The 22,357-nt window shown below is 37.1% G+C and overlaps 1 protein-coding gene across 1 annotated transcript; it reads left to right on the forward strand.

Annotated features, from left to right (window-relative positions):
- Window positions 1–3: 3 nt before the first annotated feature.
- LOC142344677 (uncharacterized) lies at window positions 4–20,041 on the forward strand. Its single transcript, XM_075396514.1, has 4 exons — window positions 4–610; window positions 914–1,152; window positions 18,471–18,741; window positions 19,172–20,041. The coding sequence occupies exons 1-4, from the start codon at window positions 33–35 to the stop codon at window positions 19,680–19,682; spliced, it is 1,599 nt and encodes a 532-aa protein (XP_075252629.1). The 5' UTR covers window positions 4–32; the 3' UTR covers window positions 19,683–20,041.
- The last annotated feature ends 2,316 nt before the right edge of the window (window positions 20,042–22,357 follow it).

Consider the following 22,357-nt stretch of genomic DNA (forward strand, 5'->3'; position numbering starts at 1 on the left):
TGTGAGTAAGTTGCTATCTTCAGATTTGTAAAATGACGTGTGATTCTGCAGCTAAGTCGTCACAAGCCGAGGATGCTCTTAAAACAGCCCTCACTGAAATCGTCAACTCTGGGTCTCCAGACGCTGTCCTCCCATCTGAGACAGTTGATTCGGGATCAAAGCTAATTCTTGAGCATGTTCAACAAAGTCCTATCATTTCGAAAGATGGACTCGATTCGATAGTGAAGTTTGTGACTGTTGCAAGTGCAAATGACCAGGCATCTAAGGTGGAAAGTTTTCCGCTAGCTATAATTCAAATGTACAACTATGCTGGAAAAATGGAACTTTCGTCTGAACTTGTTCAAAAACTGTCATCTTTCTCAGTTGCGATATTCAACGTGCTTCAAAGCGTCGGAGGAGCGTATGATGTGTTGGAGGCTATTTTAAAGTTCCACAGTTTTGACGAATCACAAGAGTCGCAGCAGTTGTTGGAAATGGCGGCTGTCCAAGCGTCTAGAGTGTATATGAAGATGTATTTTACAATGGAAAAGGCACCGGCTGAATGCTCACGTGCTGAATTGTGCCAGTTGGCTGCCCTGATTGCTCCGTTGTCTCTTCTTGTAATATCCAGGTATGTTAATTAAGAGACTTGGAATTTTAAACTGGACAGGAACTGTTCTAGTAGATATTACCTAGTTTGATCGCGATTAGCAAATGCTCGACTATTCAGTGTATCGCAGAAATCCGACCATTTTCTTTGAAGTTCTGCATGACTTATTGGCGACTTGGTATTGTTATAACATTGAATATTTCAATAAGCTTTGACTTGTATTGGGAATTTTGTGCTGTATCTACCAGTATTGAGTTCCTGCAAACTCTTACACAAGTTGAAATTTGGAGCGCGCAGTACAGTATGTATATTACGTCATTTCAGAAGCGGAGAAAGCCAGACCCTGGACAAGTGTCTCCTCTGGTCTATCAAGGCACTGGGTGTGGTGGTGGATCCTCTTGCGAGGCAGCGCTGTTTGGGCTATGTTGGGTCGTGTCTATTAGTGAAGGGGACTGAACATGTGCAGAGTGTGTTTGCATCGGCTGAAATCAACTTGGCATTGATGTTCTCTTTGAGTGCAGTAGAGATCAGAATGACATTGGAGAAGCATCACGAAGATACAGGTTATGATTTTTCAGTGATCATTATCAAAAAATTGCTCTCAAACTAAGTTTGTAGCAATTATAGTCCTGCTGGTCTGTTTTTATGCAACTTCTCATACTACCGTGGTTTTGTCTGACCATTTGATATTTCGTCCTCCAGAACCGGGAAGAACTGGTAAGTCGGGAGGACAGTCACAGCAGCTCTCTCAGAGTCTTACTAGTGCGATTCACCGAAATTTTAGACGAGACATAAATTCATGGTTTGATAATAGATCCTTCGCAACAAAATACTACCAGTTTCTTTTCTCTTGAAATACCATTGCTCAAAATTTTTTTTCGCTTACTCAGCAACGATCTTCCAGCATATAAAATTGAACCTCTCTCTACCATGAGAATAAAACATGACAGGTCAAAAAAAGTAACGTTCGATATAAGAAAGAACAATAAGTTTTTAACTGATTCTTTTATTAATAGCCGCCTCATCTTGTCAGCTGGCTATTATAGCGCTCGTATTTTTTTTTTACTTCGTCGAATAAAAAAATTTTTCGCTTTACCTCATTTTGCCGCTTTTTCAACATTTTGCGTGATATCTTTTTGACTTCTCTAGACTAGTTTCTCTCTTCTCTCATTCTGCTAAAAGTGATTTTGAACATCAATTGCTCAGCAAAGCAATTCAAAATGAACAGAGTCAAAATAAAAAATTGAAGTCAGAAGTAGAAACGGGATAAACCCATAAAGCCCAATTTTAGATGCCCGCTATTTGAACGTCGTTACTATAAGTCTTAGTTACCATCTCTAATGCTTATTGGTATTGATAGTAGCCCCTGTAGCCTCTCTCTAAGAAACAGAAGTACGTTATCTTCAACTACGAAATGCCATCAAAATAAATCGGACTTAAAAAATGTTTTTGTACAAAAATCTTTTTTTTTTTCAATATCTTCTATTCTTTCAATCCCAATCGTGCTTATTGGAATCAACGGCTGCTATTTTCCGGCAATCTGCCGGGTATGTTTGCACAAGCCATTCCAATTTATAATAGTCTGCCTTCTAATATTAGACTGAAAACAACATCGAAAGCTTCCTTAAAAAAAGAACTGAAAGAATATTTTTGGAAAGAATTTTTGAAGGACCCAAAAGTAACTGATATAAAAGATGACATTGAGAGCACTAGATTTTAATTTTATCTTCATGATGTACATATAAAATTGTGAGAACATTTTATGCTCGCATTTTAGGCCATTTTTAATAATGTAAGGTCAAATTTTTAGTTAAGTAATTTAATGATTTTATAATTTTACATAATGTTATATTCTTAACTTTACATTGCCTCTTTTACCATTTGCTTTTTATACTTATGTGTACCAGAGGAAATTAACAATGTTCTTTTTTATCCTCCGTCACAGTCCTCCCTCCACTCCGATCCGTCGTTTGAAGACAGTTTTGCCCGACGTTGGTGGGTTATGTTTTAAGAGTTTGAGGAAGCGTAATTTTTTCTCTTGGTTATGTTGGTGTTCAATTCTATTCCATAACAGTTTTGGCTGCAAGGACTGTAGTGTAGCTTTTGAAATCTGAGTTTTGTTTGGAGAGAGGATTAAGGGAGTCAAGCTCTGAGGTTAAAATGACATCATTTTTGCCGATGTTGGTTTGATTGTGCTCTGATGAACCGTTGCTGAAAAAATGCTCTCTGAATCTTGATCTTGATAAATTGATGACTTGATTACGGCTTGAATTTGTGTTTTCGTTAGTTTAATGGTTAATGTTTGTGTGTTGAAGGAAGGAGCCTTTTTAAAGCTTTTTGGTTCTATAGGGACTGCACGGATCATCTCAAAAATGGTTGTATAGCCTACAGTTCCCTTGCTGAATGTAATTAGAAACTCCCCCCCCCCCCCGTAAAAAGAAAACTAATATGCATGATTTTCAGACAGTTAAGTCGAGTAAGTTAGATTGCTTAAGTTTCATTGGTATTTTGGGATTGTGCCGAGAGCTTCACGGATTGGAGTGAAGCGATATATCTTAAAGCGATATCTTAATACATTGACATTGTAAATGCGCATCAAGCCAAAGTTCAAGCGATTGATCGCATCGCTTAATTTTAGATTTCGCGATTTTATTTGGTATTTTGGCTAGAATTAGACATTGAAATTCGAAGTTCACAAATTAATTTTTACAGAAGAAAAACACATAATTAATCTTTTTACGGATTTGACAAATTTTTTTATAGACAGCTTTAATGATTTGAGAGTGTGGATACATTCTAAGAACACGACCCGAGCCCCTCTCCCCGGAAGTTTGAACACTGAAAATGGTGCAAGTTGAAGTTATTTGGTTTTAAGGTTAAAATAGGACATAGCGGCAGAAGCTGGTTCAACACGGTTGAGCACGCGGTGTTAACATTTGCAGTTCCAAAGAAAAACTGATTTAAGTGGATATTCATTGTTTTCTGGAAAAAGGGGAATATTCAAGTGTTGTCTAATTTGAACCAATAATTTTCAGGACATTTCTAGTAATTTTCGAATTGTCCTGAAAGTTTGTAGGTGGACTAATTCTGGCACGGGGGTCTGAATTTGAAGTCATATTTGACCCCTAAAGAGAACTACCGCACGCCAATGCTTCGTGACGTAAAATTTGAAGTGATCATAGATTATTTGCGATAGCTCTGATTTTTTGAAGGTTGCCCTAACTTTTAATGGTGCTAATTTTGACTTCGGTTGTGAGCGGACGTTGGTGATTCGGGAAAACCGGAGTGCCGGAAATATCATTTTCTTGGCCCCGAATGAGTTTGAAATGGAAATAATATATTCCAGGGCAATTAGTGACCAAATATACGCTCTCAGGACCATTTACAGGAATATGGATTTAACCCCCTGTTACGCACTGATTTTTACTAATGTTCCTCGTGGTGTTATTGAGGATTATATTAGGAGTAATTAACTTGAATAGTTGTCATTTTACAAGGACTTATTTTGATGTTTCACAGTACGATTTTTAGCAGATATATTTTGAAGAAAATTAGCTAGTAATAGCCTTTTATTGAGCGGTTCGGATGCGTGATATATCCACTAGTTTGCCTTGCATTTTAGTGTTTAGTTAGTCGCTATTTCTTCTGTAACTAAGTTTACCAAACTTGGAGGTTTTCAAGAGAATTTCCAGTTCAATCTTTAATTAATTTTAGCAATAATTATTCAATAACTTTAGCAAGAAGTTTCTCAAGTTTATCAAGTTTTATAAGATGATGGGCAACTGATCTTTAGGCTGGTTCTCCGGTGTTCTGGTGATAGTGGGTTCCGCAGGGCTGTGCCTTGAGTTGTATTGGTCCTTCGCAAATATTTACTGATTTACAAGTTGGGCAATTTCCGGCTTTTGTACGTCTCTTGGTGTTTGTTCAGTACATATACAATTCCGTATTAGCACCTACTTTATCAGAATAATTACTTCACCAAGTACATAATCTCTCATGAAGTTATTTACTGATTATGTGAATTTATCATCAAGAAACTCAAAAAAGTAAATATTGAGGCTTTTAGGCACTTGAAGTGTTTGCTAGTAAAACTGTCAATCTGCGGTTGTTTCTCATAAACATAAACAAATTAGAGGTTACAGGCCTAGATGGAAATACTGGCTATATATGGCCTTGAAACTAACTGAATATTAATTAATATAAAGCACTTAATTATGGATATTTTAAGGAATATCATCACGTAACTATGAGGGACGAAATAGGTGCGTGACACTACCGGACTTTATGAAAATTTTCCATGAAAGTTTTAGTGAAAGAACTGGGGTTTTACAATTTTTCTATAAAACATATAATCTGCACGAGTATGAGGATATAAACATATTTTTGTTGGAGCCACCCAATTTATGTTTTCTTAGAAAATAGTTTGGAACGAAAGCATTTAAGTTAAAGACAATTAACGAAGTTAGGAGGAACAAAGTTTAAGTTGAAACAAATTTAGATGAAGATTAAGGTGAGGAAAGTTAAGACAAGATTAAGAGATTTGAAGGAACGTTACAGATGTGAAAGTGCGCTAATTTCAGAGTAAAGAGAAGACATAAGTTTAAAGTTAAAATTAAGAGGAGACATTGAATTAACACTGGAAATAATCATGGTTATTTCTTTGATTAATGGCTCTAAACTGTTAGAAGCAGGATAATAAGGATACTGGTTGAATGAATGGTTTAAAGCACTGGTTAATTTCTGGAAGTGAACAACTGTTTCGAGTAAATAAAGCACTGATTAATTTTACTTAGTGAATGAATGGGTACTTAATTTGTTATGAACCTAATACTTGTCGAACTTATATAAGACTTTCAAGAACTTAAAGAATACTCTCATCTCGGGGTTGAGCATGATGGTCTAGTTCATCGTCTGTGTTGAATCGGTCCATGGTGTTGATTGACATGGTAGAAGTTGCAGGCATGGAATTGCGTCGTTGTCGTTTGAGGGTTCCAAGTTCTTCTGGAGAGATGACTGTTGGCGGTTGCTTTAGTTGTTTGGCTAAGGTAGTGACTACATCTGCTTTCAGATGTTTGGGTACGGAAACTACTGGGTTTAGCGGTACATTGGTTCCGTTAAGCTTCATGAAATTTGGTACCATTCGTCGTACAAAGGCTACTTTATGGTATAAGAACATGAAGAGAATATGTAGGGCTAGATTTCCGATAAAGACAATAATGGTTAATGAAAGAGAAAGTTTGATCGGAACGTAGGATTCAAGTTTGTCAATTAGTGCTGGTTTAAATGACTTCATTTCAGTGGTAATTGGCTTTGCTATAGCATCTAGTGACTCTGTTGATAACTTTCTATTCGAGTAAATAAATTCGGTTTTAACTTTCTTTAATAAATCGGGGTTTGCTTCAGTACTGGAATCATATTTCGGAAGGTCGTTTATGTTTGGTACTGAGTCAATTAAGTGTGCAAGTGGATCTGGTAATTTTACATTAATTCTCGTTGCTGGGAGGTACTGACAGCTTTGTAAATCAGCTCGAATTTTAATGTGGTCACTGAACATTGTATGTCCACATTTTAATGTGATTAAACAGATGTTACAACCTTTATGAGGAACATTGATGTGTCGGCCATTTTCATCCGTACCAATCTCACTAAGGGTATAATCACTTGAAGCTGATGTTAGGAGCCAAATTCCGTATCCAAGGTTCTGTGCTCGTTCAGGGTTGGGTAACACAACCTTCTCTGTATCACATACTTTCAATGCTGAGATTGTGTGGTGAAACTTGAGGGTTGCTAGACACGATGAGAATCCAAGCTGGGTTTCCATTGTCTCATGACAGATTCGGTATCGTGGCGATCCAAGACAGTTGTCATACTGAGCTTTCGTCAGTACTGTGGTTTCCATCTGTCCTTCTGAGATTGCTAAGTATTCTCCCTCTATTACATATCGTAAGGCGTCTACGGAGTCCTTCTGAGGCATAGGGATTACTATTGCACGATAAACTTCGAACACTGTCTGGCTAGAGGCTAGGGGAATGGCTAGTGTCAGTAAAAGTGCGTCTTCAACTGTCGAAATCTCTTGTACTAATTTCGCATCGTAATACGAAAGGATGTCAGTCATGGGTATTGCCAAAGTTAGACGATCTGGGGCGTTCTTTTGGCTGTCATGGACTGCATCAAGGATCTTTATCAAAGATTTACGAGGTACTAATGAGATTGGAAGACGTTTGTCAAGTAAAGTAGGAATTGCATTGATAACATTAATTCGAAAAGAATATAAGGCTGCTCTGTAACTTTTAATATCTGCATAAAGGGTAAGAAGTAATGATGCTGCTGTGTCAAAGTTAAAGTTCAATTGTTGTTGTGATAATTGGATTTCCATACAGGTGGCTAGTGCATTCAGATTATGGTTTACAATTGCAAATTGTTCCTCTACTAGTTTCCAGTTTCTGTTCTGGTTTTCTTGCATTTCGTTGTGAACTTTGTAAACCTTTGCAAGTTCGTCAGCAACTAGGAAGAATTTCTCATCGGTTTGTGCGCCGATTTCCATTACATAGTCATTGAGGCTGTTGAAACTGTTGGCTAATCTGTCGATGTTCTCAGCATTTTGGGACGTTCGCTGACAAGATCCGAAAATTCCTGTAATTCCACCGCATCCTCCGCTACTCATTGCTATTCCTGGACCGAAAAGTCCAATTCCAGCGACTGCGGCTGCAATTGCAAGCGGGGCGGCTCGTTTTTGTCGATTGTGAGGGTCTTCTTCGACTCTGGTAAGGAGTTTTTCAGTCTCGTTGCGTAATTTATGAACTTCAATTTCGGCTTCTATGGTTTCATTGAGTATTTTTGTGTAAAGCCAATCAACATTGAAGGCAGCTGTTTGGTTCCGGTAAGTAGTGCTATGGGTAAGGTTGCAAAATTCCGATTGCGTGATCCACTTTTTCGAGAGTTCATTAAGTAGAGTCTCTACTTGTTGTCTGATAGTGAAATTATAGCGAGGAAACGGTACTAAAAATTCCACATTTATGAACTTTTCGGTAATCAGAATCTTTCCTTCTTTATGGAAGATGATGCCTTTATCCAGAGCTGCTTCTGTATTAATCGGGGTTTCAAAAGTGGGCCGAAAAGTAAGAGATTCAACACAATTGTGAGTAACATTTTCAGATTTCAATAATATCGACTATGTTTCAGGACAATCTTCTACTGATGTGGCTCTTCTGAGTGTTTCAACTGGCTCTATTTGGTCTTCCGGTGTTTATTTGCTCATTTAGTTACTTTATTCGGGCTTCTAGATCTAGTTTTCTCAATATGGCACTTGTTTATGTGATGTTTGTTTATTTCAGGTGTACTCTACTTTTAGGTGATGTGTGCTGATGTGTGTATTTATTGATATTACTACTGAATATGGTGTTTAAACATGTTGAAGTGTGGTTATTTGGTTGAATGATGGGTGTGTGATGTTGGGGATAGTGGTTGGGGGGGTCGAATTATGCAGTCTTTACATGTTTTTTCGAGTTTTTCAGATTATTTGTTGTCAATATGTGCTTTAATATTACTGTCGGCCCGAATAATATCACTCTGGGGTGCTGCGGCAACGGGACCAGGTATGTATCAAGGAACTGGGTTCACTGGTCTCGTTTGCGGCACCCAGGATGTAATATCAATAATAGTACAGCAGTAGTTAATAGCTTAGAAGATGGAGGAGATGGCTGGGACTGGGACGTAATATTATTATTAGTATTCATATTATTATTCTTATTATTCGGGATTGTTGGGATGTGGAGAAGGAGAAGGAGAGGAAGATGTGTGGGAAGAAGGAGGGAGAGGGAAGAGAGTGAAGATCAGGAAGATGAGGGAGGAGTTGAGATGGAGGAGACGACAGTTTAACTTTATTTATAATTATTTATTTAACTTATTAACTGACTTTTAGTTGCATATGTTTAGTTGTAGTTTGGCATAGTTTGTCTTAATATACTGACTAATATACTTGGTGCTACTAATATTTAATAAGGTGCTATTAATATCATAGTAATTAGTATATATCAAAGCTTGTTTTTGTAGGGAGAATTGAGGATATAAGTAGGGGTTAAAAGGAAGGATTAGAGAGGCGTAGTGAATAAGTGAATGCTAGTGAAAGGTGTAATTGTGTGTTCAGAGCGTTGTTGTGTGTTTTGTGGCATGTGTTATTAACTATTAGCGGTCATTATAGCATGGTATTTAAATGTCCTTGGCATTTATTGCGTAATTTGTTCTGTTTGTGTGTTTTCATTCATGTGATTGTTCATTTTTGACATAACACTTTAGTTTTCTGCTCGCTTAATAACTAGTTTGACTCAGTTTTGAAACTTTCAGATAGTTATTGTGAATCATGGATGTTGCCCAGTATGAGGATTTTCTGACTTTCTTGCGAAGCAAGTCGTTGTCTCAGTCTGAATGGATGTATCCATCATTTGTTCGATCATCTGAGGAGCGACGAGCTTATCGGGACAAAGCAGAACATATGGTACTGGGGACAAAGAACGTGGGAACATCAGAATTGGCCGTACATCGGGAGGTGTTGATGTACAAAGTGGAAGTGATGGTGGGCAGCGAGATGCAAGTTCAGGAGAAGGAAATTCCAACTCAACAGATGGTGTCTCAGGAGTTGGCTTCGCTTCATGTCGGGTTTAGTGCTTCTGCAAAGCACGTTACTCGTGTGAGGTCACAAGTCGATCGCCTGAAAGCTGCTGGGTTCTTCTTTCCACGGTCGATGGGGGGATTGCAGGCCGCTGTTGAGAGGTAATTGCATATATTTATAATATTTATTGATATTTTTATTTGTTTTTCTTTAGTTTGTTACATGTATTATTAATTGTGGAGTGGTGTATGCTTATTATTTAGAGCTATTCGTGAGTGTGTGCCATGTTTCGTGAAGAAGATGCACCGCAAAGAGGTGCATTGCACTTTTTTCCGTGCAAATTTGCGTGCAAATGTGTGTGCCGAATTGGGGTACGAGTTTTACAATGACATTTATGCTGAGCATGTGGACATAGTGTCATTTAAAACTCCAAGGTTGCTTGGTGCGGCTGGTGTGAGGGCCGAAGTTGGTGGTTTGTGTGCTCTCAGTGCTCTGTACTACACTTTAACTGGTCGGAAGTCAGGTATTTGTTGTGTTTTGTCGCAATTTTCACTAAGTTTTGTTACTTTAATTCACGTTTGATTGGTTTATTGCAGACAAGAAGGTTCCCAAGCATAATGTTCGCGCTCTACGTTTGGCTATTGTGGCCAAGATGCGTTCGCCTGGGTTCTCTGAGCTTGTAAAGGACCAGTTAGGTACGTGACTCGTTCTACTAGGACAAGGGGTCAGTCCGGTCAGTGTACTAGTGGTGGTGGTACCGTAGCTGAGGATAGCGCCGATGAGAATTGACTAGTGTCGGTGCAATTGTATTCATCATGTAGTTTAATGTCATTTATAGGTGAGTTTTTACTGGTTATTTGGCAATTGTAGCTTTGATAGTTGGTTTTTACTGTTGGAACTAGGAACTGTGGAGTGTGTGAGCATGTGGTAACATTTTAATTGCAGTGTGTGACTTTATAATGACATATTTGTGAAAGTGAAATTTTGGTGACATAACGACTTTTTTGATTTTTGGGCATTTACTTAACTTTACTTGTGAAATACTGGTCACAAATTGGTTCTAATGGTTCTAGACACTTGTCCTGTTTATAAGCAGCGCTTGTGTGTAATTTGAACTGGTTTGGAAGAGTATTTGGTACTAATTTTCACATGTAAATTTTTCGTAATATAGGCCATTTTTCCACATCAGGGCTGGTGTTACATATATGTGAATTTTTCAATTTTTATTGAACTTTGGGTAAATTTTTTGGCTTGGCCCACTCGGTAGACATATGTGGGGAATAACTGTGCAATAAATTCAGGTTTTTGGACACTTTTTGGTCAACTTTTTTACTGATGTCTGAAAAAACGAAAAATGCGAAAAATTGAGGGCTCCAGCGTCACTCAATTTTTAAATTGCTCCGATTGGGCTCAAATTTGGTAGATCGTTTCAGGGGCTCAAAAAACCCTGCAGCGCAAAATTTTGGCGTAATTTAAGCATTTTTCGCAAAGTTATGATTGTTTTTGTGATCTGAACCTGGCTATTTTTGAATCATCAAATTTCGGTCTAAATAAGTCTTCACTGTTCATACGTTTTCGGTATTGAATGGTTAAAATGGTACTGTCTGTGCTTGGTACTAATGTATGATACTGAATTATAGGGTTGGAAGCTATTTATCGGGTCAGAACATTGATTTTTGCGTCCAAAATGCTAATTTTCAGACATGATTTTTCCACTAATTGAGTTTCTTCAAGACATGTTTCGGTCTGGTGATTCTCTAGTGGCCTAAATCAGGTGCTAACTGTTTGTACTGATATCTGTGGCTATCAGGGGTAGCATTTTGGTAGCTTGGAAGTTGAATAACTTGTGTTTTGTGCCAGTTTTTCTGTGAAATTTAGTAGATTTTTACTTGTGAAGCGTCATGTTTTGTGCATAAGTTGACATAGATTGGAGATAATTGATTTTTGGCGGTAATTGTGGGTCATACTAGTGAGTACTATGTTGGTGGCAGCTTTTGGTGTGGTTTAATGCATGATTTGACTATAATATATTGAGTTTTTCACTTTAGAATTTCGGACCAGATTTTGTGAAATATGAGCAATTTTCGATTTCTTCACTTTTTTCAACATTTATAAATTTCTATGCGATTTTATTGGTTGATTAGGCTTGGACAACTACTAGGGAGACTGAATATTGAATATGGGCGCATAATTCGGCTATTTGATACTATTTTTATAGTCTAATTTTGGCTCTGTTTTGACAAATTTGAGAAGAGTTTGGTAGGCTTCAGTTTTTTACGATTATTTCAACATTTTACTTAAAAATTTTCAATGTTTTTGATATGAGCGTGTAGAGCTTGAGCATGCGGATGTTTTAAGCTAATAATATCGGGTTTTCAATCAATATTTTGGATTTTATGAGCATGTGCGTGAATTTTCAAAAAGTCTCCAAAATTGAGGGGCCCAGCGTCACTCAATTTTTAAAATGCTTCGATCGAGCTCAATACACGTAAAAATTTCTCGTAAAGAGGGTACCAATTGTTCAAAATTTGTTACTGCATTTCCAATATCATCCATAAACTGGGTACAGTTTCCTGATGCTAAACATGGATCCAAGTAATGTCTAATAAAGGAACTAAATCCTGTTACTGACTTATTCAATCCTTGTGCAAGACATTTATATGCATAGGTTCTCGAAGCAAAGTTAAATGCTAGCAGTTGCACTGATACATCGTCTGCCATTTGCACACAGTGGTATGCTTGAGAACAGTCAAGTTTCGTAAACAATTTTTTCCCGGCAAAGTAGTTTATTGCGTCACTCATGTTTGAAATCGGGAAGTTGGTATTCACGTAGTCATTTTTCAACAAGTGGTTTACTTTTCTCAAGTCAATTAATAGTCTAAGTCTTCCTGAATTCTTTCGTTGTGCGAAAAGTGGACTACTATATCTTGATTGAGACAAAGTTGTTATCAGTCCGTAATAATGCATTAGTGCGAGCTCTACTTGTAGCTCATTTCTCAAATGGACGGGCGTTGGAGGGCCTTGTTCGTAAATTGGTATGCTTCTTTCTGGAGTTAACTTTATTTTTAAATCTGTATTATATCCAACGTCAAATCTGTGTTTCGCAAAAATGTCACTGAATTCGACTAATAGTTCACCTACTACTGCTTTTTGCTCATCATTGAGGGCTGATTTTTCTCACGGAAACTTGCTCAAAAATGTTATTTTATCTTGATGGTTACCCTTTGGATCTAATTTCTCCATTTCTTGCAGTTTTAGCAGTTGCTCATAGATATCTCTCTGCAAGGGCGACAAATTTGTCGGATCTGGGCACGTTTCAGGTGTTGGGAACCACAATTTTTCATATTCTGGCGCTGGTTTCACTGGTTGAGCTTTTCTTTTCGGCGTGTCTGTTACTTGAATTAGTTGATTAATTTCTGTTAAGTAATTTTCGCTCATTTTTGCAACATTAATTAATTGAGGATCTACTTCTAACAACTTTTCAGCTTGGTCTGATGTTAAAAATGAGAATTTAGCTATTTCTTCGCCTTTATTTATGGTAATTGGGTGATCGGTAATGTTCAGAACATAGATATACAGAATATTATTTTCAGCAACTTTACTTAAAGAGGACGTTAATATTACTTCGCTATCTTTTTCAAAGATTTCGTTTGGAATTATTACCCCACAGAGGTCAGCGAATGATTCTAGTTTATCGTAGAGCTTGCATTCTAATACTGCTTGCTGATTTGGTTGTAGAACTTCCTTTTTCTGTGTATAAACTCCAAATTTTTTACGTTTTACAACTCTTCTAGGTTGCTTTTCTGGCTTTATTTCATTTATCTGTAGAGTTTGATCAGGAAATTTAATGTAACTTTGTCCTGGGCAGATGCTAACTTTGTGTTTAACGAAGAATGGGTTACCTAATATTACAGGAGTTGTGACAATTAAAACAAGGAAATCTTCTGTAAATGTTTGTGCCCAATTTAAATGTAACTTTAATTGCTTTATCAATTTTAACTATATTTCCGTTTGCCATTTTAACTTTATCTAGATCAGGCTTTTCTATTTCTGTTATTGAATTGATATTTGTATTAATAAGCTCCTTGTAAAACTCACGACTTATCACATTGGCAAATGCTCCTGTATCAATTAGTGCGCGTCTTTCTAATTCTCCATTAAATTTAACTTTAACATAAGATAATGTTCTACCTAAAAGTGGGACAATGCTGAATAGTTGCTGAACATGTGGTGTTGGCTTTGGTGCGGATTGAGGTACTTGTGTTGGGAGTTGCGCAGATTTATTCACTTCACATTTATTATTATTACTTTTGCGTTTTCTACGCTTTTTGTTACTTTTAATATAAACTGGCTCTATTACTTTATCTAAACTAGGACTAGACGTGCTTTCGTTATAATGGTTAACTGAGTTTTTATAATTTTTATTTTGTTTTTTAAAGTTGGGTGGCTTTATTAGTTTTTTTGTTGATTAAGTGGAAAATTCATTCCTCTCATATTTCTACTTTGGAGTGCACCAGCACGACTAAATTCTTTTGCTTTTTGCATACCATATCGGTCTTGTGCTGGACTATCGTAAACTATACCCTGTCTAAGAAGGTTTTGGGGGGTATTTTTTGTTGGGAACCGATAAACTGGTCTATTAACATAAGCTGGATGAACAAATGGGGGACTATCTGAAGGTTCGGTCCAATAATTACGAGTTTGTGGCTGTTCGTTATAATGAAACGGTCTAGGGGCATTAAATTGTGGTCTAAACTCTCGGTGATTATTAGCACGAGGGGCATACTGTTGCTGGGGCCGATAATTTTGCTGAAACTGACGATAATTGGGCTGATATTGACGGTAATTTGGTCGATAATTCTGATATTGAGGGCGGAAATTTTGTCTATAACTTTGTTTATAAGCTTGCTGTGGATAATGTGGTGTAAAAATGTTTACTGGGCCTTGTTCTGGTGGCTCATTTTTAGGTGCTGTTCTCTGCTCAAGTTTCTGCTGAAGTTCTTTTTGATTATTTGAAATAACAGTTATTGCTTTTAACATTTTATCAGTGTTTGTTTCCGTTATTTCATTAAATCCGTCATCGAAGTACTCTTCTCTATTACACATCTCCCTTATTGCAATTTGTTGGCTAGCTAAGGTGCATAATTGATCAATGGTATCTGTATCTGGCCTTTCTAAGAGCTTAGGCTTAAGCCAGTTTGGCATAGACTTAATAAAGAAGCGCTTTATTTGCTCATTTTTTCGATTTTCTGACATCTGAAGTGCAGAATCTCTTGCTGCTGTCTCTCTTTCGAATCTACGAGCTTCTGGGTCACCTGCTCCTGCTGGCGCTACTACTATTTCAGGTGCTGGATATTCTTTATTGGCTTCGGTTCTTAACTTTACTAAGAAATTTTTTACAGTGTCTGTTTTTGGATTGAACTTTTGGTTCTCTAACTTTATAATTCTGATCTCTCTCAAGTCATCCTGCGTAAATCTATTTCTTAGAGCTGTTATACTGTCTTCAAAGACTAGTCTGGTGGCCTCTGGTAAGGTTAAGAAGTATCGTAAAGCATCTCCTTTTAAATGTAATTGCAGAAAGTTCGCTTGTTGCGCGTTTGCGATTGCTGCAACTCCGATTGCACCTGTTATTAGTTGTTCAAACTCATTAAAATTGTCCGTTTCTGATCCGGAAAAAGGCATGATGTTGATCTGCGCGTGTGCCATTTTGCTTTTTACCCGATTAGATTATATACTTTTTGTTCAATCAGTCTTACTTTCGTTCTAAAGTATTAAATAGCACACTTAACTTAATGGAGAGATTAAGGGGTTTTAAGAGATGAAAACAGCTAAATGAATAGCACAAGAATATCAGAAAAGAAACTACTGAAACCATTCGTTCAGAAAATAATAAAGATGGGCTGCTTATAAACCTATTCCTAAAGCTCCGGTCGAATCGTCAGACTTATATCGTTGAAGCCGTATGGGCCGCCGAAGTCTCACCTCTAAAGAGTGCCCCTTAGTCTAGGAAAATTCGTGGGGACCACGACCGCACAGGCCTTGTGGAAGCTGCACTCAGATAGGCAACAGCATAATGACCGAAGTCACTGTTTGATTCATTAACCTCCGGAGCTGGCGGGGAAATAAAATATAATTGTTTTTTATTTTTTGTTTAAACTTTGTTTTGCCCTATTTTTAGTTAATAATTAAATGATGGTTTCAGTAATTTATTATTCTGATGTTATCTGATAATCAGTGATGATGTTATCAAGGTTAATATCTCTGTCAGATTGAAGTTTGTTACGAATAAGGCCAAATTTGCGAACTTTTTGGTTTAGACTTTTTGCTGTCCAATAAATTGCAACACGTTTGTCATCTTTATCTAGCACATAAATAACGATAGACTTATAAAATGAAGAGGAGAAAGCGGTTACTATCTGAGCTTGCGTTTTAGTGTTGTTTTGGGTATAATTAATGTGATTTCCTTCAATATGTTCAACAAAATTGGGGGAAGAGCGACAATTATTAATAGCGGGGAGAATTTGTTCTTTATAAATTGACATAAATAAAGCACCAAAGTTAATTTTACAAATTCATTTACTCACAATATCCTCGTTTGCAAATACCCTGTGTTGTTTTTGTCCGTTATGGCGGCTGTGGTTGAGTGTGTTCCATTTATTGTCCGCTCAAATACTTTTGTATTACTGTTACACTTAGTCCACAGAGACACAAACAGTTTCCACCCATTCTTTCCTTTGTTACTGCTTTTTGTGTTATCATCTTGCTCGGAAAGAAAGTGCTGGATGTGGTTCTGGATGATTGGAGGCTCTTAAGGTAATGAAGAAGAAGAGAAGGAAGAAAACAACAGAATAAAGAAAGGAAATATCGAAAATATCAAGGAATTAATCGAATTATCGGTCCGTTAAACTGGAAAACAGTTAATAACTCCTGTCACCATGTTACGCACTGATTTTTACTAATGTTCCTCGTGGTGTTATTGAGGATTATATTAGGAGTAATTAACTTGAATAGTTGTCATTTTACAAGGACTTATTTTGATGTTTCACAGTACGATTTTTAGCAGATATATTTTGAAGAAAATTAGCTAGTAATAGCCTTTTATTGAGCGGTTCGGATGCGTGATATATCCACTAGTTTGCCTTGCATTTTAGTGTTTAGTTAGTCGCTATTTCTTCTGTAACTAAGTTTACCAAACTTGGAGGTTTTCAAGAGAATTTCCAGTTCAATCTTTAATTAATTTTAGCAATAATTATTCAATAACTTTAGCAAGAAGTTTCTCAAGTTTATCAAGTTTTATAAGATGATAGGCAACTGATCTTTAGGCTGGTTCTCCGGTGTTCTGGTGATAGTGGGTTCCGCAGGGCTGTGCCTTGAGTTGTATTGGTCCTTCGCAAATATTTACTGATTTACAAGTTGGGCAATTTCCGGCTTTTGTACGTCTCTTGGTGTTTGTTCAGTACATATACAATTCCGTATTAGCACCTACTTTATCAGAATAATTACTTCACCAAGTACATAATCTCTCATGAAGTTATTTACTGATTATGTGAATTTATCATCAAGAAACTCAAAAAAGTAAATATTGAGGCTTTTAGGCACTTGAAGTGTTTGCTATTAAAACTGTCAATCTGCGGTTGTTTCTCACAAACATAAACAAATTAGAGGTTACAGGCCTAGATGGAAATACTGGCTATATATGGCCTTGAAACTAACTGAATATTAATTAATATAAAGCACTTAATTATGGATATTTTAAGGAATATCATCACGTAACTATGAGGGACGAAATAGGTGCGTGACACCCCTTTTTGGGACGCACGACTTTGTAGAAAACTTCAAAATGCAAACGACCCGCACTAAGTATTTGTAATTGAATTGATTTTGACCTGTGGGTCACAAGATGTGACAATTGGAAACTTTTACCTCAACGGATGTACCCGAGAAGTGTGCGCATTCATTGATCGTGTAGTATTATGAATTAGACTTTTAAAATTTTTAGGTAGGCGCACCGATAGATTGATTTTCCGCGACAATAGTTCGTAAACTTTTTGACTCCTGATATTGGCTGTGACCCCAGAGTGAACCCTAGAGGCCAAATTTTGTGCTTAGGGAAAACTTAGTATCTTCAGCATTTTTATCTACGGTTAAATGCATGACATTTTTTTTGGAATGGAAAATAACATTATTTAAGTTTTCGAGTAAAATTTAGTTGATTAATTGACGCTCGGATTTGACAGTGATTGATCACAACTATCACCGTGATTTTATTTTTGAAAGCAGATATGAAGCGATTGAAAACCTTCGAAGTAGTGTTCCTTTCTTCACTTAGCAATCAGTCAATGAATTGACGCGTGTGGTTTGTGATATTGAAGTGAGTTTGTTACATGGAGTCCGAAGGTCATTTATTTAAGAGAAAGTGAAATTTAAACAATTGTTGACAGCATTTGAGTGACGGGGCCATCTTTCGGAATGTGACAAAGTTGCATGCAACATTCAATATTCATTTAAAAGTTGTAAGGTTTGTCTGCTGAAGATGAAAGCGTGTAAGTTAAGTGTAAGGACCAGTGGAGTTGCAATTATACCACCGTGAGGAAACCAGACGGCGATGGATCAGAGACAAAGCGAAGCAACTTGACAAGTTGAAACTTGGACGTTGTTACAACTTCGATGTTTAATGTGGCCAAACATTGTTTTAAATATAAAGAGCTGCAACACATTTAGTTTAGTGAGACTAAGCTGTTGAAGAGCGCTTTAAATACAAGACCATTAGGGTTATTGTGAGCATTTGGTTAAATTTTTTGGGAAGTGATCGACAGATACTGTATTATGAATGTTTTTCATTACTGTTATAAATTGTTTTAAAATTGTTTTCCTTGGCGGGCAAGTAGTTTTCTGTCCTGTTATCTATTGGTATTAGGGTTCTTATTTAGAATTAACTATATTTGATACCGTCTAATTTGCAACAGTGTACAAGAGTTGAAGAGGGGAACTAGCAGACTAACGAAGAAGCGCTTGCTTCACCATTTCAAAACCATTGGTTTATTTGATTGATCTTATGCGCGACAGAATGCGCTCACTGTGCAGACTAGCAGAAATTCAGAAGACGACAAAGACCTATTGTTGTTATTTGACATCTTTAAGACTCAACTTTTAACCTCTTATTAGGGTATAAACACAAAAATTAGGAGAAAAGGGCATTATTTCGCACAGTCTGGTTCACAGATGAATGGACTTAAAAACCTAATTAATCACATCAATTGATTTTGGTGTTAGATGTGAAGACAGTGTTGTCGAACGACTCACTCTCCTGTCTCCTCTCAGCTCTTGAACAGGCCTTGGATGACATCTGCAGTGGTAAAGTAGAGCTAGCCTCTTCTGATGAGTTCATGATTGTGTTCGATTCCTACAAGACTCTCTCCATGTCTCTCCTCTTCTTTCTCACATTGGATCAGGGTGCCAGTGGAGACGGAATGAGCCCTTCTCAAGATTGGGTTCTCACCTGTAATGCGTGGAAGCTGCTCTCTGCCTACCTCTGTGAGGCCAAGTTAGTAATCCTAGTTGTATTGCGTCTCCCCATCACTAAGTTGTTTTTATTACATAAGTGCTTTTTTTTATTTTAAACCTGGCGACTTGGCTAGTGTCGGAAGTCCCCTTTTGGGTTCACGACGATGAATGAAAAAAATTATCGCATAATTTCGCTTTAAGTTAAACGATAGAAACAAAATAAACTATTATAGACAGATCGAAGCGGTAGATTCGTGGCCATACTGAAGCAAAGCAGATAATTGGGGTCCAAGTGCTTAATTTATGTTGACGCTTTAACGGTAATGAAATTTTGTCACAAACGTTTGGAAAACGTACACGGGAATTCACTGGGACATCTTCATGCGAGGGGTCGGTAGACAAATGAAAGGTATATTATTCTACGCCCCAAATTTTTAATGTTCAACGCCGAATTGCTTCTATTTTTTTAGTGATTTGCCCGACAAGAGCTTCGAGTTCAAACAGTTGGTGAAGTGTGTTCACGCACACATTGGCAAATGCGGCGAAGATATGGAGGCGTGCTTAATTCAGTCAGTGCTTCCTTTGTTCTTTCTAATCAGCAGTCGAGAAGAATGTGTTGAGCTCATAATCGAACTGGGCTTGGAGAAAAACTTTGTCAATTTTCTCAAGTCCAATGCTACGTCAAATGCCGATCCAAAAGTGAAGTCGATCGTACTGTGCTGTCAAGTATTGGTTCATTTATCGGCCAATCACATACTGGCGCCCCTCGACCAATGGGATGTGGACGTTTTAAACATAGAGGATGATGACATATTTCTTCATGTGACGCGATTGATGTTGAAATCTTCATGCAACTCGGCGATTTTGAATAAAAGTGACGAAAAATTGACAGAGTTGGTTGCTCGGCTGAACAAAATTGCCTTGGATGTGGACGGATATTATGATGAATGCATGGAAACACTGGAACTCTTGAGGGTGTGAAGATGGGCTTTGTGTGAGTTGGAAATTGGAGCTTTTAGGCTTTAACAACCTTTGTGCTGTTAACTAATCGCATGGCTTGGTTGGCTGTTAACGAATAGCTTTGTGTTCACAACTAACATTCACGAAATGTCAGAAGAGTCTTGGTGTTTTGATTAGTTGCAGATATGATGACACGAGGATGCTATGTAATGGTGCTACAGGTAATATATTGCGTGCTTGTTCTTGGAAAGGATAAGTGGGCTGACTAAATAACGAGTGTATTGAACCAGCAATTGATTGAACTGCTTGAAAACTAACTAACTTGTTGCTTGATATTTTGTTCACTTCATTAATTTATTTATGAATACAATTTTATTTCACATTTTTTGTTTATGAGCATAGATTAGAGTAAATGCGTCGTTTGTCTCAAATATCACGTTCGTAATACGGTTTTCTAGTTTGACCGATTAGCCAATTTCTTGAGTGACCTTTTCCCATGTACGGCTGTGCAAAAGAGATGGAAATTTTATGGACCAAAATTTAACTGTAGTCCGCAGAGTTAATAAATAATTAGATTGTGGTCTGTCAAAAACTCGCTCTCAAAAATGACTTCCTCACTTTGAAATTGACTTTTATTTACTTTAATTCAAAGAGATAAGGTCAAATGGGTGTGTGTCACTCTAAATGAAGGTTATTTGAGATCAGCTAATAGAGGCAGCAATAACTTATACAGATTTTTAATCAAAATATAACAGATCAGCCTTCAATGAAAAGACGAATTTTTTTGGTCTTTCTTTTTTACTGTTTTTTTAGACTGCCGATCTACGAATCTATTGCGGCTATTTTCTGGCAATCTGCCAGCTATGTTTACGGTTTTATCCGGGGGTTTGGTTGATTAATTGCTCTAGAAGATTCTCACTTTTTCGCTGGTTTGAGCGATTTAAGTAGACATTCCGTCCTCATAAAAGGTACAAACTAGTGAAGCCCTAGGGCATTAAGTCACAGAGCAGAAAAACTCATAAGTGTACGGTTCAGCAAAGCTGCTGAAGAACGCTAGGGGAGGAATAATTGCATGGTTCGGAGGGTTATCTTGGACCGCTTCCTCGCTTCTTTGTCCTTACACTCTGAGGCTAGCCTCTCTTAGTTCGTCAGCTTGCTAAAGGTGAAGCTAACCTATCACGAGGGCAATTCCTCCGACTATAGTGGGTTATGTTTATCTGGTGATAAAGTTATTAATTGAGTTAAAGAAAATGCCACTTTTAAGACCAGTGCAGAAAAGAGAATGAAGTGTCAAAAACAGAAAAAGAAGAAGCTTAATTTACGTACAATACAGGGTTTCCAATTACATACTATGGTACCAGAAAGCTCCGTACATCATGATTTCTGATTTTAAAGCATGATCCGTGCTTCATAAGCATGATTTGCGCTAAGGCGTGAAAAGGGGTGTGAAATTTAGAAGTTAGAGAAATTTCATTCTCACTTTCTCCGCTTAAACAGAGATGTTTAAACCGCTTTGTTCTTTCCCTGTTTGACAAGTTGTTACGCTATCGCTACGAAATGTCGCATTTTCATGGAAAAAATACAAAAGCAACTCAACTTGAAATCAAAATACAGTGCACAGTATGCATACAAACGTTACTTGAAAAATAACAGTTTCGAGGCCCAAAAATCAATCGAACGGAAGACCCCCAAAATTGTCCAAAAAAAAGTCAGCAAAAAGTTAGTTGCCCATGTTTTGAAAGATCCCAAAACCTCACTGGAGCGCATAAGAATGGCTCTTTTACTACGATACAATTTCCAGAGGTACAGATAGACGAATTCTCGAAAAATATGAACCTGTATGAAAACTATACAAACCGTCTACCAGACGTTAAAACAGCTGAAGTAATGACGCGTTGCTAGAGAACAAATTTGAATTCAAACTTTTTTATTTGATGTTTGTATTGCTTTTTAAAAAATCTTCAAGTGTACGTAGTTTTTTAGCACCGTAGTGTATCTGTTCAGCAATTTTAATGTCATACTCAGCTATCTAATAAGACGCATACTGTTTATTTAACGGATCAAAATGAATATTACTACACGGTTTTTATCGCCACCGATATATCATACAAATCCGAGGCGAAGCTGAATTGTTGAATAACTTCGAGATGACAATCATAACCGTGTTTTAGGGTGCTTAATCCACTTGCGATTTCAGATTACGAGTTTATTAAAATCTTTTGTCGACATGTGTATGAAAACTGTATTGATAGGAGAGAGTGATAAACTCATACTCTTATCAAGAAAAATATTTCGTAGGTTTATTTAGGCGTTAACCGATTATTTCAATGGTAAGTTATGCAATTGTTGTTATCGCAACGATTAAATGCATATATTTGTGTAAACAGTGGATATAAAAATCTGCTTCACTTTAGAGCTTGGTAACTTGTTAATAGCAATAACCACAAAGCGTATGACGAATTACATTAGAGCACTTGCATACAAGATTCATCAGTAAACTAGGAGAACAGTACTTGGATGATAACAAGAGGAGTACTATAAGACGAGTAAAAAAAATAAAAAACTTTTACATCAGAACTTGGTTATTCAGCAAAAAGTCTGTATGTGGACATCAAAAATTTGTTTGGCAAGATGTGTTGATAACTTGTTCGCCTAATTTAGCTTTGCAAAGGGCTTTTATTTTTATATTTTGGCAG

Source organism: Convolutriloba macropyga, chromosome 8 (assembly GCF_964194025.1).
Source record: "Convolutriloba macropyga chromosome 8, txConMacr16.3, whole genome shotgun sequence".
NCBI lineage: Eukaryota > Metazoa > Xenacoelomorpha > Acoela > Convolutidae > Convolutriloba > Convolutriloba macropyga.

Excerpts from the sequence above, each read along its gene's own strand:
- LOC142344677 (XM_075396514.1), top strand. The coding sequence starts at position 33 with ATGACGTGTGATTCTGCAGCTAAGTCGTCACAAGCCGAGGATGCTCTT. Across the intron at positions 1,153-18,470 it reads GAAGCATCACGAAGATACAG|ATGTGAAGACAGTGTTGTCG; the intron begins GTTATGATTTTT and ends TTTTGGTGTTAG. Across the intron at positions 18,742-19,171 it reads GCCTACCTCTGTGAGGCCAA|TGATTTGCCCGACAAGAGCT; the intron begins GTTAGTAATCCT and ends CTATTTTTTTAG.